The 18,574-nt window shown below is 43.0% G+C and overlaps 2 protein-coding genes across 7 annotated transcripts in view; one reads left to right on the forward strand and one right to left on the reverse strand.

Annotated features, from left to right (window-relative positions):
- macrod1 (mono-ADP ribosylhydrolase 1) overlaps window positions 1–18,574 on the reverse strand; it is a 109,214-nt gene that overhangs the window by 74,910 nt on the left and 15,730 nt on the right. The window lies entirely within an intron of this gene.
- flrt1b (fibronectin leucine rich transmembrane protein 1b) overlaps window positions 1–18,574 on the forward strand; it is a 78,088-nt gene that overhangs the window by 22,772 nt on the left and 36,742 nt on the right. For 3 of the 5 annotated variants that reach the window (XM_076739067.1, XM_076739063.1, XM_076739065.1), the window contains exons 2-3: window positions 1,699–2,793; window positions 5,533–10,693. In XM_076739067.1, coding sequence (XP_076595182.1) covers window positions 5,548–7,746 — 2,199 coding nt within the window. In that variant the 5' untranslated portion in view covers window positions 1,699–2,793; window positions 5,533–5,547 and the 3' untranslated portion in view covers window positions 7,747–10,693. Of the gene's footprint in view, window positions 1–1,698; window positions 10,694–18,574 lie in introns of those variants that run through there. The other 2 variants (XR_013077568.1, XM_076739064.1) reach the window with 2 other exon arrangements.

Below are 18,574 nucleotides of genomic sequence, written 5' to 3' on the forward strand. Positions count from 1 at the left end.
GCAAAGATTAGTGTCGAGTGTAAGGCTAGTTTTGGACCAGACACTGCAACCAATTAAGGGGACTTGTTTTAAAACGACAGTTAGTGTTATTAAAGGTGACATGTGCTCTTAATACATGACTGATGACATCCAATTAAAAGTCTTCATTTGAATTATGATTTGACTTCAAAGCCCCTTTAAAGCCTTGGTCTCCAAAATACTAACATGAGAGGATTTAATTATTTTGAAGTATTAGGCATCAATCAATGAATTACAAATGAAAGGGGGGGAAAGGGTATAGAGCATAAAGCTCTGTGTACGTCGAGGCTGTCCTTGAACAGACCATTATCTCCTTTCTCCTTAAATGTCAATCACAAAGTCAACTGTTTCGCAAACAATGTCTATTTAGCATTCTGCCCATCTCGAGCTGTTTTCATTACGCATGTTAACCACACTCTGCACATATAAATCAGTTTACTATGCCACAAACTGGATATCAGTCTGGAGCTGTTTTCTGAAAAGGACAGTTTATCTCACCACATACTGCCCAACTTCATCCCACATCGTCAAACACAAATCTTACCATTTGTGGAACCAGTTACACCAAACGTTAAATATGAACACACACATACACCATCACAGTTTAGCATGTATGGTGCACAACATTAAGGCATTTTTAAACCCTCCAAGGATATATACATGCACAGACTTAAGCCCGTTGACCAACTTCTTCTCAGCTACAGAAAGTGTCCTTTGAAAATGAAAATGAGGACAGCTTTATTTGTCTCTATTTGTTTTTAAGCAAACTGCATGATAATTTCCCAGTTGGCTATGTAGTCTACTTACTCTGGGATGAAGTGTAGAGGCGAATGTGAGCAGCAGAGCAGTTAATGGCATTGATGAATCTGTCTCTGTGCACTCAGTATGCCCGATGAAAACCTTATATTTCTAAAGCCAGTGTTCACTTGGGGGTTTGATTCTGCACTGAAGATACAGGCACTTAGCGGGTGGTGGTTTGATGAAAGCTCCAAAGCTTTGTGTGACGGGGGAAAAAAAAAAAAAAAAAAAACAGACATAAAACATGGAGTTACCTTAATGGGAGGTTTGTGTCCATTGGGAGCTTAGCGTTGCGTATGTGCAGCGTTGACCTTCAGGAAGTATTTTCATGAGGTACTTAATTTTAAAAGGCATAACCATTCTGATGGGGATAATTATTTAGCCCGTACCTTTTAGTATTCCATATTGTGCCAACGTTTAAACTCAAAATTACATCTTGGAGTCAGTTAAAGAAGGCTGGCATTTAAAAAAAATGAAGACAGGAAAGCATTTTTATTTATGCAGCCTCTTAGAAGCACCTAATTTGTATCTATTTTTAGACATGTAAGCTACTGTGGCAATATTTGAATATATTTGAAGAATATTTTCAAGCTGGAAGGTAATCAACATGACAGATATGTGAGATTACTATTCAGGCAATATATTTCTTGAACCGCTTAAATTTGGGCTCACTTACTAATAAAAGCTAAACTAGTTAAAGGGCTCAAAAATGGCAGGCTCTCGTGCACTCTGGTTTCAATTCTGATGTGTTACAAATGGCCCATTGTGCGTGGTTTAAGAAGGATTTTCCACTCTCCAATTTTCTCAAATACCTTGTTACTCTAATTCACTGCATCTCCAAATGAAAATGCTAATACTGTACGTGTCTGTGTCTCCTCTCAGGGCAGTGTTCACTAACACTCAGGCAGCTGTCCTGCTGAAGCAAACACCAGTCGAGTCTACCTTGAGGATACTAGACGGCGGTCCATTTCTGCCAACCTGTGGGAGAACTTTTCACACTGAGCCACGTGACTGGCCATCACAGGGCCGCTCAGAGTGGACTACATACAGTACACACTGTCATCTGGCTTTGCTGCCTCTGAAGATAATCTGTGTGAACTGAAAAGGAAGCGAGCAAAACATTTCACAGAGGAGCGTTGTGGCTGAAACTGCGAGGGAAGGAGAAGGAAGCAGGAGAGAAGACTTCTCCCTCTGAACTCAACTCTCCGGGCCAACCTATCCATCACAGCCTCAAACATACTCATTACCATCACTGAACTGTGAAATTCATGTTGTAATAATTCTTATAATACACCCAATAATAACAGATCGTAAGGACTCTTTGCTGGATTTTTCTGAGCCGTGGAAATCTCACTTATTCTCCCGTTGCTGCTCATTAATTAAAGCCTCTACCTGGTCATTAAAAGCGAGTGTATCACAGCACAGTACTATTTTTGAATGACCCACTGCTTGCATGAGTATCAGGGACTGCTTTTGACTTCGAAGAAGGACCCTTGAGCCCTCAACCATCTTCTGACTGTCTGCCCAACTGTAGCATTTGGGTGTGGAGTGGTGGTTTCAGAATTAGGCCTCTGGACGCTTATTGAAGATGACTTGAGTTGGCAGGCCTAAAAGCCCCTTACCCCAGAGAGAGAAAGAGCTTGGCAGCAGGACACACACACACACACACAACACATAAATGTGGGTGCCGCGGCGGCTTTGAGCCATGCTGGTGTTGCTACTTGTGGAGCCCTGGAGTACAGGCTATCATCATCCCTATCATCATTCACCCAAGCTGAGGAAGCTTCAACAGCCCCAAGGAGCGAGGCTACACTTGTGAACGATTCAAGGAAGACTAGGAAACTGCGCTAACACACAGAGAGATCTACAGCTACAGCCTCAGTCACATAGATAGACATACTAATACTCGCCTCCACAAATCCTTGATACAGGAAAAACAAAGCTGCGGCGGACGTGAAAGGCACAGAGACTGAGCAGGTTAGCAAGCCCTCTGCAATCACATCATAGGTCGCGCAGACTTTTTTACACACACACACACACACACGCTTTTCTTCTTGCGTTCAGTGCAATGAAGAACGCCACACTTACATCTTGCTTTCAGCTACATGATAGGGAAAAAAAAACACAAACACGCACTGGCTCTGTGCCTCAACAAAGGCTTTTATTTCAGAACATGATTGAAATGTTAGTGGGGGAAAACACGGCACAAAGGGAGAGGAAGGCGAATGCACAGGCGAGAAAGCTGAGGCCTAGAGGGAGTGGGGGGGGGGGTCTGCTGCATCTAAATGAAAAAGAGAAACTAAGTTGCCATGGAGGAGAGGAGAGAGGAGGTCTGGGCAGGAGGACTGAAGCAGAGCTGATTGATCCAATCTCAGTGTGTAGGAATCAACAGACGACTGGAGAGGAAACGATAAAAGAGGATTAGGAGGAGATAGAGACAAGGGAGGAGAGGAGGAGGATGACTGCACGGACACTTCTGTAAACAAACCTGAGAGTGGATATAATGAAAGATTATGAAAGGGAGGAGGTGGCGGAGGGCTGATGGGGAAAGTAGATGGCGTGAAAGATGGAGATGCAGAGAGAGGAGGTCACAGAGAGAAGGAGCGACAGTTGGGTAGAGTGAGCAAACAAGCCGGGGAGGGGAGAAGACAGAAAATCTAAGGATCATTAAGAGGACGTGTCGATAGGAAGCCTTGGCATGTAGGCAAAAACACACACAGGTTTGTGCCAAGAGGATATTTATGAAAGGGAAGCGGGGATAGTGTGGCACCGAAGCATATGCTAGTTGATATTCATAGAGCATTCCCAATATGGTCTCAGCTCCTACCTTGACACTCCCTCTTGAGTGCATGTGTTCCTCTCCCTTACTTTTTCTGCCTCAAATGCTGGGAAATGTTTGGAAATAGTCTGATTTAAGCTAAAAAATACCAGTAAGAAAAGAGAAAAATAGAGACTGGGTCCATGCCGAGTTGCATGGCACACACTTGTTTTCACCCTCACATATCAAAATGCTGCCTGTGTTTAGCTGAGACAGGAGCCGGTTGTTGTAGAAGCAGGTCTCTTTCATGCAAACACTTAAAGATGTGCATACTAGTATGTACAGGTACATCAATGCAGCTATTTTTACACCTATCTTACATTAAAAAAAACACATCCAATCATTCTTTTTGCAACAACTCAGCTGATACTGACTTGAGACTTCACTGCCAGAAACTCACTTCCCCTCTCCTCCTCTGACGGACTGTCCCACTCTCCATCTGTCTCCTCGCCTTCATCCTTCCCTCCCTTCCCCCCTTTCCCTCCATCTCTTCCATTGTTGCCATCTCTTGTTTGCTTTGCATGGATTTTGACTGCAGCCAAGGGGCAATTTTGCATCTAGCACTGAGTTCACATACAAACACACAAACACATATACGCGTGCACAGAAGGGGAGAAAAAAAAATACTTGCCTTTAGAGGATTTGTTTATCAAATGTGCTGTCAAATCATGTCAGGCATTTCACATCAGGGCACATTTTACAGCCCCAGGCTACCCAAAAGAAAGGGTTCAAACAAGAGTACACCACAATGTAATTTCCACAACTTTCACCAATGTATATTATTCATATTCCATAAATAGTGCGACGTGAATGTGTGTGCACAGAGATCATTTTATCTGAATTGTAAATTTATGTTACTGATGTTGGTGTCAGGGACTTGCTCGGAGACAAGTCATAAAACATCGACCGAGGAACGTATTAATGTTGCAGAAAAATGCTTCTCTGTAAAACATCTCGCTAAAACATTTCTGGGGATTTCAGGACCACTTCCCTGAATAATTTATAGAGATTTCACGAACAATAACAACCACGAGAAAATATGCATTATACATGTCAGCTTGCACTGAGACTTTGTTCTGTATGTGAATGCTTTGTGTTCAGTATGTTTACTTGTTTGTGTGTGCATTTCTCTATGTGTGTCTTGGTCATAACCTCAAACCGGCACCTTCGTTTCTGAATATACAGTCAGGAATTCTGATTCTCTGTTTTTCTCCGTTTACTGTACATGCATTGTTGTCATAATTTCATTGGGCCGTTAGATATAGTGCAGTCAGAACAAGTTTACCACTTCTGTTGTCTTAAAAGCTATCAACAGCACTGTGGGCAATTAATCTGATTTCCTTCTCCCCAATCTCTCCTCCAGTTTAGTTTCATGTCACTCAGTCCATTTCAGTTAATCTCCTGGGAAAAAATCTTCCTCCCTTATTTTCCCTCCCTGCAACAGTCACTGTCCAATTTTCTCCATCTCTATCATCCTTTTGCTTTCACTCATTCTTGTAATCTTTCTCGCCCGCACACTCCACCCTTCATCGCGCACTCTGCCTCTAAATGTCGGTTTGTTTTCTGCTTGGTCGCTCTGACCCATATAATACTGGGCAGCCCCTCTGAAGTATGTCTGACTGTTCAATCCACCAATCTTCTCCTCTTTAAAGATTAAAAAAAATAAAACAGAACTTCTAACAGCAGGTTGAAAAAACAGCTCTTTAGTTAAGCACTTAACTGTTAACTGTGTGGCTTGTCCTGCACTATCTTTATCTACAACATGTCTTTTTGCCATCAACTCATTGTACTTTCTCTTTTGAATACAACAGGTTACTCCTCTTTTGATTTTAGCATCAGTGAGTTGTAGCCTGTGTACTTGTTGTAATCTAGTTTCCCATTTTCTCTTTTTCAATCAGGAGCTGTGCACCAACATGGCAGCTGAGAGTCTTGCTGAGCTCCGCGATTGGCTCTTTCTGCTCCTCCTGTGCCTCACCTTATTGGCTGAGGTGCTGGAACTGGCGGCAGCGGCAATTGCCATGGAGACGGGCGAGGGAGATGAGGGCATTGTTTGTCCCTCAGTGTGCCGCTGTGATGAGGGTTTTGTCTACTGCAACGACCGTGGCCTCAGCATAATTCCTCCTCTACCATTAATGGCTGCCATCCTCTACTTACAGAGCAACCGTCTGAGTAACGCTGGGCTGCCTCCCTCACTGGAACGCAGCACTTCCATACGAGTGATTTACCTGTATGCCAACCAGTTGGATGAATTCCCTATACACCTCCCGCCTTCATTACGGGAGCTCCATTTACAGGATAATAATATACGAACGTTACCGAGATCAGCTCTAGCCAAGTTACCATTACTAGAACGTTTACACTTGGATGATAACTCTATATCCACAGTTAGCATCCAGGAGCGAGCTTTTTCTGGGACCCCACGGCTTCGACTGCTGTTTCTGTCTCGGAACCACCTGTCAAGCATCCCTGCAGGCTTGCCAGCATCCTTGGAAGAGTTGCGACTGGACGACAACAGAATCAGCACAATCCCCACACATGCCTTCCGTGGGCTAGCCGCCCTGCGACGCTTGGTCCTGGATGGGAATCTGTTAGCCAACACACGCATTGCAGATGACACGTTTTCCCGTCTCTCCAACCTGACTGAGCTGTCACTGGTCAGGAATGCTCTGCAGTCTCCACCAGTTAACCTACCCTCAGCTCACCTTGTGCGACTCCATTTGCAAGACAACGGAATGACTCACATACCACGAGGTACGCTGGATGGGATGCGGCGGCTACAGAGGCTGGACCTATCAGGAAACAATCTGACCAGTCTCCCACGAGGACTTCTGAAGGATACAGAGAGCCTGGAGCTACTACTGCTGCGAGGAAACCCCTGGTACTGTGGCTGCAACCTTCGCTGGCTCCATGCCTGGCTGCACGGCCGGGGGGCAGCGGTGACAGTCAGGGGTCTGACCTGTCAGGGGCCTGAGCCTGTAAGGGGACAGACCCTCAGAGACCTAACCTCCCTGATGGAGCAGTGTGAAGGCCCCCCTGCTGGTCCCAGTACTGGAATGGGGGTGAACCCAGCAGAAAAAGATGGCGGAGGTGACGATGGTGTTGGAGGGGGCCAAGCAGTGGCTTCAGTCCCCCATGGCAGCACCACCACTACCTCTCTGCTCGTCCCCACACAAGGTTCCCTCTTCACCCTGCGAGCCAAGCGGCCGGGCCTTGTGATGCCTCTGCCTCCCGGTGAAGGGGGACATGTATCTGGAGAGGCCCTGGAGCTGACTGTAAAACCTCTTTCTTCGGACAGTGTACTGGTGAGTTGGTTGTGCCCACAGCCGGCACCCTCCTTCCGCCTATCATGGCTGAGGTTGGGTAGCAGTGCAGCTCTTGGTTCCATAACAGAGACTCTAGTGCCTGGAGAGAGGAGGCAGTACCTCCTTACCCAGCTCACCCCACGCTCCCATTACCTCATCTGCTTGCTGCCACTACGTCAGGAGTCCTCCTTTGGGGGTTCCAGCATGGGCTCAGCTCGAGCTAGCAGCATGGACACGGACAGTAAAGACTCAGCACCAGCCTGTGCTCAGATAGAGACTGGAGAGGCTCTGGTCAACTCTGGAGGGGAGGGGTCAGATAAAGAGGGACAGGACTCTGAACTAACAGCCCTGCCATTGGCTGGAATCATAGGGGGTGCCACAGCATTGGTAAGCCTGCTGTTAATCTTTGGCATCTTCTGCTGGTATGGACAGAGAGCAGGTTACATGTCCGGGGACACAGGTTCATACAGCAGGGGCCGGGGTGGAAAACATTATGATGACTATGTAGAGTCAGGCACCAAGAAAGACACTTCAATCTTAGAGATCAGGGCCCCTCCTGCAGGGTTTCAGATGACAGCTATGGCCCATCAGCCTCTGCAGCCTAAGCTGGAGGATGTCACCTACATCCACACCATTTTCCCCTCCTCTTCCTCTTCCTCCCAAGCTAATGGGACCTATCGGAGCAGCCACGGAGCTGGCAGCCTCAATGGCACCATCCTCAGCCAAACCAGCCACCATCATGTCACTTATGGTACCAACCGTGGCTACAGAGAGGGTGGCATCCCCGACATAGATTATGCCTACACGTGATGATACAGGGATACACTCCCTGAGCCACAAATGCCAGGCACCATTTATATGATGACGACCCCTTGGCTGGTGGCCATTTTGTCCTTGGTTTCCAAAGTACCCTCTGTGCCTCTGCTGGTTCAATTTCGATTGGTTTGCTAGATAGAAAAGACTGATTTCAGCTACGTTGATTGGACATTGCTATTGAGTGACAGAAGTCCTACTATACTCTACTACTGTATACTACATTATACAGTAAGCCCGTCTTTCAGCGCTACTTATAGTTATAAATGGTTACTTTTCTCTTTTGGATATCTCAGTGTCTTTCAAACCTACTGTTCTTCTCAGCTCATAATAATACACAGTAACTTATTTGAGGTTGATATACTAGGCTTAGCAGATTTAGCAGGAGCTATATTTATAATATGAGGAAAAGGCACTTGATGTGTATAGAGATAGCTCAAATCTTTCTACCAACTGTAAGCTCTGTGCTGTATAGATAAAAGGGATGACAGAGGGAGAAATCAATGGTAGTTATTACTCACAGATGACAATGCATCATGGTTGACATGAAAAGATGTGTTCCTAGCCCCCTCCTTTTCCTCTACTTTACTCCCCTCCTTTTTAATTTTTCCTCCTTTCCGCCTCCTTTTTTTGGGCTGAGGCTCTTTCCTTTTCTTTCTCTCTTGTCTTTTGTGGTGCCGTGAGCAGAGGACGACTTTGTTCTCACCAAGGGAGCTGACAGCAGCGATAACAGTTCTGACAGAGATGGGAGACACAAACCACAGCATAGGGAGACTAATGAGAGGGAGAGAAAGAGCGAGATAGTGGTAGGGGGGTGATGGATGGATGGATGGATGGATGGATGGATGGGGGAAAGGGGGGTGCTGTTTTGTGCACTGAGAGGGGTGTGTTAGCTTAAGGCAGAGAGCGAGGACAGAAAAGGAGAGAAAAAAGGAAGATAAGTAAAAAAGGGCGTGTGACAAATGCAGCGGTAGGAGGTAAAAAAGCAGACAAAAGCAAAAGAAGAGGCTCAAAAAGGGTGCGGGCGGGGTAAAGAACAGCGGTGACAACTGGAATAATGTGACATCGTCATCAAAAATATGGCTGAAGTTTTACCCACAGTGAATCCACTACGGCACTCAGCAAATACCTGAGTGATAACAGACTGCACGCTTCCTTCAAAGACTGATGTTTTCAGTTGCCTGTGATCATCAAACAATGTTTCTTCTTCAGTCTCTGCCTTACGTATCATTTTATCTTCATCATAATATGGACCCATTTCCATGCCACGTATCACGAAGAGAGGCACGGCAAGACAATCAGAGAAAAACATGAAAAAGTACAATGATTGCCAACACCACAGGACAAATGACTAGCTTGACAAGAATGGCTATTAAAAATCTCCCACTCAGAATTTAGAAGAAGTACTGCATGTACCCAATTTCTATTGTGGTCTGGTCTCATTATTAAATTACCTTTTCAAATGAAGTGAAAGAAACCTAATCATGCATCTTATAATAGTAACCTATTATCTTCTAGAGCCTGGTTAAACCTTCCTAATTGAAAATAAGTTTTAGCAGCTATGAGTTTTTGGTGGAAGTTGGAATTAGTCTGGTCTAATTACTCTTTCCTAAAATTCACTCATAATAATACATCTTTTCAGTTTTATTTAAAAAATTGGAACTGCTTCTGGTGGTATTTAAGGGAAAGTTCAAAATACAAACAGGTAGGAGTGGGCAATATGTATGAAATGATCTATCATACTATTTGTCATTTTATATAGCGATTTTATATGTATTGTACTTGGGATATATTGATTTGGAAACTGATTAAAACTAAAATTACCAGACAGAAATGTCTTCTTTTGGATGATCAAGTAAATTAAACACCTGACAAACTATTGTACAACATCACAATAATTATATGAAATTACAATATAGTTCTAAAGCAGAAATGCTCATTTATTTGAAACACAACAGCCAAATACACCCACAGAGATTAAATCAGAGATATTACATTGAGAGTTTCCATGGTATGAACAGTATAGTGAAATATGACAAATTAGTAGACCTGAAATAATTAGTTCATTAAATCAATCGACAGGAAATTTATCTGCAACACTTTTGAAAAAGGACTTATTATTGTAGTCATTTTCAAAGCAAAGATATTCTGTGTGCCATCATATTGCCTCACCCTACAAGAGGGTATTTTAATTTGTAGTATTTAAACAACTGACTTCTTTTTTTTTTTTTTTTTTACTTTTCAACACCTGACAGTCAAAATTGATGGGATGCATTCTGGGAGGTGCATTACTTTAGTTGACCGATTTTAGTCGTCCAGTTTTACAGGCCTTGGTATAGCATGGGCACAGTTGTGTTAACAGGGATCACAGCCTTACCGCTACACTGTGCAGTTCAATACACAAACAAACATTCACACAGCAAGGAGGAAGCAGCACCTGCTTTCCGACTGCCTCTCACTGACCCCACTAATATACTTTAAGGGAGGAGGAACTTCAAAGGAAAACGCTAGCAAACAGCCAGAGATTAAAAGAGGAAGAGGAGAGAGCGGAGAGGGAAAAATAAAGAGTAGAGGGGAGGATGGGGAGGACTGATATATATATATAGAGCCTGTGAGTGTTGAAACCCATTCTTACTTTCAGTAGCTCTCTTTCTCTTTCCAACCTGTGTTACTGTGTACCAGTAATATTGGAAGAGCTCCAGTGTGGGTTTTTAGTTTTTTTTCTCCATTTGTTTTTCTTTTTTTTTAAGAGCACTGAAGCTTCCTTTCATTCTGTGCAGAAATCCTTTTCCTTTAAAAATGTCACCCTCAGATGTGATAATGAAAACACTCTTATGTATAAACATAAAAATGGGTGCAAAATGCTATTCCATTTATTGGCCTGTCGTCTTTTTTTCTACACAGATGAATAAAGACTTCTAAAAGGAAAAGCAGTTTCATGAGTTCTGTGTGTGTGTGCGTGTGTGTGTGTGTGTGTGTGTGTGTGTGCGTGCGTGCGTGCGTGTGTGTGTGTGTGTGTGTGCGTGTGTGAAATTCCACGTTGGGTTCATTAAATCAGAAACAAAGGCTGCAGATATCAAATAATGCAGTGGGATGGCTTGAAAAAACAAAAATCAATGAGAAGTTCAGATTATTAATATGATTTATGACGAGACAGAGTGGACCTCGTTAAATCACACACACTGGATGAATACATCAGCTGCTATACACTCCAATTCAATTTGGAAGAATCTGCCAGCCCCAAACAGACGCATGTGTCTTTATCCCGACACATTTTGTGTGTTAGCATTGCACAATTCAGCGAGCGATATGGGAGACAGCGCGTGTGCATTTGTATGGATGTGTTCATGCTCTGTGCGCCTGTGTATGGGCGAAGACATGCGTCTCATTCTAAGTGAGTGCTAATGCTTGTGTAAGCATGGATCAATATAACGAACCGGGGAGTGTATAAGTGTCCATCTAAGAGTAACTGCTTGTGTTGGGTGTTTGTGAAGGAGTGAGTCAGAAAGAAATATACTTTATGCAGATAGAAATGGTTTGTTGTACAGAGAGTGCTGCCTTTGGGAGCTCAGGGAGATAAAGACAGAACCGACTTCATATGAACGTTTATCTGAAGAGTTTGTGATTATATGTCTGTGTCAGTGTGTGTGTGCACCAATGCAAACTGTAACTGTGATGTCTGTGCTCTTAACAACAATGCCCTGAGTTCTTGTCTGTCATTATGGGGGCCTTTCACTGTCGCAGTCCATTATCTATCGTCAAGGCCTCCAGCTTAATTATTCTAACTCACATTATACCAAACACAAAGATGTATACTCAGAGACTCCAGTCCATATCTGTTGAGTCTGAAACGTACTCTTGCACTGTAACAAATGGCATCAAAGTGGGTTTTTCAGATATGCTTCCATTAAGTTACATCTACTAGGGCATCATCTATCCAAAATTGAGTTCTCGAGGAGAAAGAAATGTGCTTCAATAATGGACGAACACATGTTAAATGAGGATTGTGCACAGCAGTAGTGTCTTCCATTTAAATGCCTTCCCTTTTAATTCAGAGTATTTCTGAATACTTCACCTCTATTTCTTTAACAAATTAGCTCTCCTCACCAATGTGCAATAAAATGGTTAGTTGCATTTTAAACCCCCAGCTCAGTTTTTTCTTCAGCACAGAGCTGTCTGGAGTGATGTAAATCTGCATCTCACGGTAAACTGTCTTCCAGTGTTTGCATGAATTAGAAGCTCTTTAAGGAAAGGTCAATGTATTCCTTTACATGCATACACTTGGTGAAATGTATGCATGCATGCACATAGGGTACATTTCCCCAGCTGTGCACAACCAACAGAGTAAACCGTGCAAGTTTTTGCATGATGTATATAACATGCAATATACGGACATGGGGGTCCCACAGACTGATTCACTTGAAAGTGCACAAATAGGCATACTATAAACATCAAAACACATACATGCAGCCAAAAGGATCACATCTTAAACACACATGCACAAATGAAGCACTGCTACACTTGTATGTACTTGTAATATTCAAAGCGATTTACAAACCTCTCATCTAAACCCTCAGCTCAGCTGTAAATCCAACTCAAGAATTCATTTTAAAAGTCTCTGTCGTCGGACACACATCTGTACACCTTTGAGTCACAGAGGGACTGGTGGTCCCGAAGGAGCCACATAACAAACATTGACATCATGTTTCTCCTGCCACACACACACACACACACACTGCAGGAAACCAGTGAAATGCCTCAGAGGTATGAACTGAACAACAACAACAAAACATTAAGTTGTGGTGGTCTGGGTTCCTCTGTAGCAATGGATGGAGAGGACCTCACTGGAATAAACAAGGCAGAGACAGCCTCCCAGGGGATTATAACAACACCAGATGTATGAATTAGGCTGTCTATCAGAAAGAGAGCCACTTTGGTGCCACTGCAAGAAGCCTCGTGTGACAGGGAAGAAAAGAAATCTTCCAAGAGAACTTCTGCAATAGCCACACTGAAAGCATGTACAAAAAGATAACCAAATTGCCCATGTACTGCAATTGTCCTCTATTCAATTTCCCAGCCTTGTGTGTTTTATCTTTTAATTTAGTTTAATTATGAGCCTGTATACCACTAGATTTTTTTTTAACCTTGCTGTTAGGAAAAGGAGCATCTGAAACTGAGGAAAATTAAAAGCATTTATAACCTGAAGTAGTCTTTGTGCCTCATTATCTGTCCTTGACTGACATTAAGTGAATAATTGATGGATTCCTTTTCTTCACATGATAAATCATCAGGCATGCAGTTTCATCTCCTGCTACATGAGCAAACTGTGAAGAGAAACAACTCTGGCTGAGGAGCGCTTCAGGCGGTGGGCTCCTGCTGGACGGGGTCTTCCAGAGCTCTCAGCCTTCACTCATGGTCGGCTTACTGCCCACCTCTCTGGGGCTACACTCTGGACAGCACAGAGACCTCAGCACTTGTAGTTATGGCAACTTGTGATTTCTCTGGAGTACTGACTCTCAGCCTTTCTCCAGCAGAGACAGATGCATCGCAGCCAAAAAATAAATGAATTCCAGGAGCTCGGTAAATTATTCATTACTAAGTCGAAAATGCCACAGAGTGGACTGTGATCATACCAGACGTCCAGCACACACAATGTGACCACAAGCCTTAATCTCCTGTAAATTAAGGAGCGAAATTATTTTACTGCTCTCTTTCTGACTTATAAGACTTGGATATCGACTAAGAATTAAAGGATAAGGCAGATGATACTCTATGAATGTGAATGTGAGCAGCTACCAAGTATTCTCTGTTTAGGTCAACTTGATATATGTTGCTTCTTTATGCCATGGACCACGAGTCCATTGTTTTCCAAAAACAGTAAAAAAAAAAGAAAAAAAGAAAAGAAAAAGACCACGATAAGTCAGGATGTCTCAGGGTTGAGCTGCCAACCATGAGTGGATATGTCCTTGGTTTGAGTCCAGCCAGGGATCCTTTGCTGGATGTCACTCCCCATCTTTATCAGTATGGGATCAGATACTGTGCTCCTGTACTTGTAATTGCAATCCTATAACTCTGATACCACTTTACAGCAATGTGGTGCTAACCTCTTCTCAGCTGAGCAGGTTGGCAGAGGAGAATGTCAGCAGTTTAGAGATATTTTAGGATAAGTGATGATAACAAAATAAAATTCAGGTACAGCTCAACCAGCCTATAAGAGGGCAGCTGTAGCTCAGGAGGTAGTTCAGGAGGTTGGTGGTTCGATCCCTGGCCTCAGTAGTCCACATGCAGAAGTATCCTTGGGCCAGATACTGAGTCACGTTGGATAATAGCATCCGCCAAATGACTAATTGTAATTGTACTAAGAAGACTCGAGCTAGAACCAGGCTCTAGGAATATTTGGCTCCACATATGAGCTACTTGACAATTTTGAGGAATAATGCCAAAAAGTGAGCCTCTCCACTGCTTTGGCATTTAACAAAGAAACAGAGTAGGACCATGGCATGAAGAAACAATGAAGAGAGCTTTAGCCGTGGTCGTCAACAGATGCTTCATATACTCACATCAGTGCAGTACCTAAATGTAAGTACTTGTACTTTAGCAGTATTGTGCCTTCCTAGTATGTTATGTGTTCATGTGACAATATATATATTGGTAAATACATTGTTATCCAAATTTTTAAACCCTTCAATATAGGTATCGGTTTTGGCTAGATGTGTATTAATCCACAGCTGAAAATAGTCCACAGTAAATGTACTGTTTACTCCTGCTTGAGTAACATCTTTTTTATTGAATTGTTTGGTGTTTTTAATCATGGACTGATGCATTGTTGGTTTTGGTCCGTTCATGGGATTTGATGGCAATAATGAATGTGAACTGTGCAGCCCTTGCTCATCAAAAGCACACAAAACCAGCATCTTTAATACGATATCAACTGTAACATTTCAGACAAATCTTGAGACAGACTCTCAAGACTCACACCCACACAGTAATGTGCAAAGCTGAACAGCACACACAAATACACCGGTAACTGGCTCGTAGATGCAGGCGCTGACCACAAACCCATCGCATGCTGTTGATCATGCAGAAGACACAGGAAGTAAAGGGTGTGATAAATCTTTTCACGGCTTGACATTGCTGTGATTGAGCTGCCCTTTGTATCCCAATGTATCACAATGCCCTTGACTTTTTTCTTTTATTACGAAAGACAAACCCACCTGCAGTTTGCTCTCAGTTTACTTGATACACATCAGAAACCAAAACGGAGATAAACATTCTTCATTTTTAATCACTGGACTGCGTGGTGTTGAAAGTGAGCTGATCAAAAACGTCCTTGCCCATGCACTGAAAACAGATGTTTGCCAGGGGCTTAACAAAACAAAATATTACGCTTTAATTAATCAGAATAGTTGAAATAAACTGACACAAACTGAACAGATTCCCAGTTTTAAAACTCAATAAATCTGTAGCTGAGATTATACAAGTCACTTAAATCAGTGCCAGTAAAATGCACTGTACATTACAGGCTACAGCCAGATGTTCGTTCTCTCTTCTCTGGACTTCTCTCTATGTTGACATTTCATCCTCATGTTCCACTTTCAGCAAACGTCACATTCTGCACAAACTGATGCTCTGATTGATGAACCTGTCCGTCAGTCCGGCTCTAACCAGGGTTGCCCGTCCCACCCGTGAACAATGGCAACAATAGGATAAGTGGATTAATAGCTCCTATAAATAGTCGCGTCATTTCCTAAGCTCTGATAATGCGGCCGACAACATGCGCAACGGGAACCACTTCACAACAGCGACTGATAGACCACAATTACAAGATGGTAATTGTGAGCAGTGTGTACTCCCTGTACTCTATGCATGTTCGTGTGTGTTATTATGTGACAAAAACACTGCCTGTGATGAGGACATGTGAGCAGACAATGAGGGCCCCTTGTATTTGCTGGTGGAGAGATGGGAAGAGGACTCAGGGTTAGATTAAAGCCCATTTTTGGAGGTTACAATGATACATCCTTTGTACTTTGTTCGCTAAGCTATGATTACAAAGATGAGAGAAAATGGAGGCTTATTGTCTGGCTGCATTATACTTTATTATTCAAATAACACTGCCTACAATGAGGATAATCTTCCCCCAATGTGCTTTTAATTTCCATTTCAAATTTTTTCTCATTCCATCTTCTGTGTCTTAGCTCTACTCAAAATTATTTGCACAGCTGGTTCAGTGAGACATGGTTGGATTCAAATGTCAAAAGTGTAAATGAAAAACATCAATCATCAAAGGTTGATAAACTCATTAAAGGGAGCCATTCATCAGGTGATTGTGACCGTACTAGCGTGCTTTTTTTTGTTTTTTCTTTTTCTGGGAGCTGTTCAAGTACTCGACCTGAGCAGCCAAGGAGACGCGGACTTTGGATGCACAGCCAAAGCCTTATAATGCTAGGCTGACTACTTGTCTGGCACAAAAACCAATATTTGAAAAAAAGGGCAGGCGGTACACTATTATTGTCATAAGGAACTGGGAATGCAAACGACTATTGCTATCCTAAGGAGTGCATTAAGTGAGACAGCACAGAAAATTGAACTCTGCCCTGCAAAAGGAAACACATTCAAGCTTGACAGCTGGCTGCTTTACAAACTGTGCATCGCTGTCACATCCTCAGAGGACTTGCTTTATATAATATCAATGGCCCTGGTTACATTCAGTGAGCCATTTTGAACATCAAATGTCCTTAGTACGCTTCAAATGGAGCACTTATCGGATCACCAAACAGCATCTGAAACCCACTCATTTTAAGATTATTTTAGTTGTTTGTAAAGCACTGCATGGACCAACACCGGTGAACATCTCCAATCTCCTCAGCCTCTGTTCTACATGCAGACCCATCTTATTACAATTTCATGTTCCCAGTTAAAATGTGAAGGTGATCAAGCCTTTTCTATTCCTGCTCCCAGACTGTGGAATAGTTTATCCCTCATTGTCAAGTCCTACCCCCATCTATAGCCACAATTTACAATTGCATGCCCTCAATAAGTAATATCACAGCATGAATGTTTCAAAGGCTCCGAAAACCTATATTTTCTATAGCTTCTCACTACGATTGACAGGGTCCAACATGAACACAAAACCTTTCTGCAAAAGTTAGAGGTGTTTGGATATCTAATATTTACTTCTTATCATTATTGCAATTCATGTAGAAACTGGTCGGGTGTGTGGAGGTGCTAACGTTAGGCAGGTTTTGATTTTTCTCTAAAGCTTGTGTTGAGCTCAGCTGTGTACAGCTGAGCTCAACACTGTGAATGCCTTTGGGGAGAGAGCGCCCAAAAGTGTACATTGTCATTCTTCCTTGGTCAATTTATTGTACATGGACAACAAGGTCACAGTTCTTGGACAGAGATCAGGAAGGCAGTGGGATGCAGTCAGGAAGAGGCTGTGATGGAAGGCCTTCAGGTGTGGCCATGGAGTAGCCTGATAATCAAACTAAATTACACTTCGTTAATTCAGCCTGACATCAGGTTAATATCAGCCGATTTTTTCACCCCCAAAGGTGAAAGAAAGAGTTGTTATTTTTATAATTCAACTTTTGATCGGCAACGTCATAGTACAGTTGTTTGTCTGACTGGTCATAATATTTGGACTCCTAAAAGCTGAAAAACCAATTCAGTGTTCTTATTTTACTCTCTTAAATTGGCAAAGAACTTGGAAATGCTTTCATCAGCAGTCAAATTAGAGGAGCCAAAAAATAAGTGGAGGCGTGACGCAAGGGCAAAGTACCCGGATGTGCTACTTTCATCTATAAAGGAAGATGACATCAGTGTTCTTAAACCTGCTTACAGAGCTCTGATTGGTCAATGGGCACAACAACGAGTGTTGATTTAAAGGTCTGCAGCCTGGCTAGTCACCCGGAAAAGATGTAAACACTTTCGGTTGGATGGCATGAGGTACAACAGAATACATTTAAAGCACACTGAACCCTTAACCTCTCAACAACACTTAAGAAATAGGTGAAAATCCCCATCCATCCAGCTTTGAGGTTCTTTACCTTCACCACTCACAGAACAAAATAGTCAAACTAAGTCCAGCAACGGCACCTTCAGAAGATCCTCTCTCGGCCTACCAGGAGTCACAACGCTGAACAACAGACCAACACATCTGATCGCAGCACTTGCCTTGATGACAGAAGCTCTGATGGGCCAAGTGCTGATGATCAAGCTGACTCCTTTTCTCTTTAACTCCCTTATTCACTCCATCTCTTTCCATCTCCCACATCGGCCCAATCAGGCTAATGAGGCTCGCACTTCTTCCATCCCTTCCTGCTAGCTAAAGTGGCGATTGATTGGAGGGGTGGGAAAGCTTTTAACAAGGGAGGGGTGGGAGAGAAATAATTAGCACGAATGAGCTTTTCTGCAAACTCCTTCAGTTCGGCTTTTCTTCTTTCTGTTTATTTACTGACCCGCACAACATTAGGGATTAACTCTCCAAGGGGATGTTAACTTCTCAATGTCAGGGTGTAAATCAATGTCCCGTTTCTCTCAGGTCATAGCCCTGTGATGATGTCTAAAAGGAAGTGGTCAGGAAAAAGAAGGGAGGAGGGAGAGGACAAAACTATGGAGATGAACCATAAAGCATTGTAGCTTTTCTTCCATCTTCCCACTCAAATTGAGACAAAAACTGGAAATCAGAGCATCCCGTGGAAACTCAGGGCACTGGACCTTGAAAGCTCAAAATTTTCAGTACACAGAGAGCATTAATGTCGTTGTCCAAATGACCAGTAAAGTGGTCTTTCTGACAGTTGTACTGTAATTAACTTGGACAGATCTG

This window comes from Chaetodon auriga, chromosome 9, assembly GCF_051107435.1.
Source record: "Chaetodon auriga isolate fChaAug3 chromosome 9, fChaAug3.hap1, whole genome shotgun sequence".
In the NCBI taxonomy this organism is placed as follows: domain Eukaryota; kingdom Metazoa; phylum Chordata; class Actinopteri; order Chaetodontiformes; family Chaetodontidae; genus Chaetodon; species Chaetodon auriga.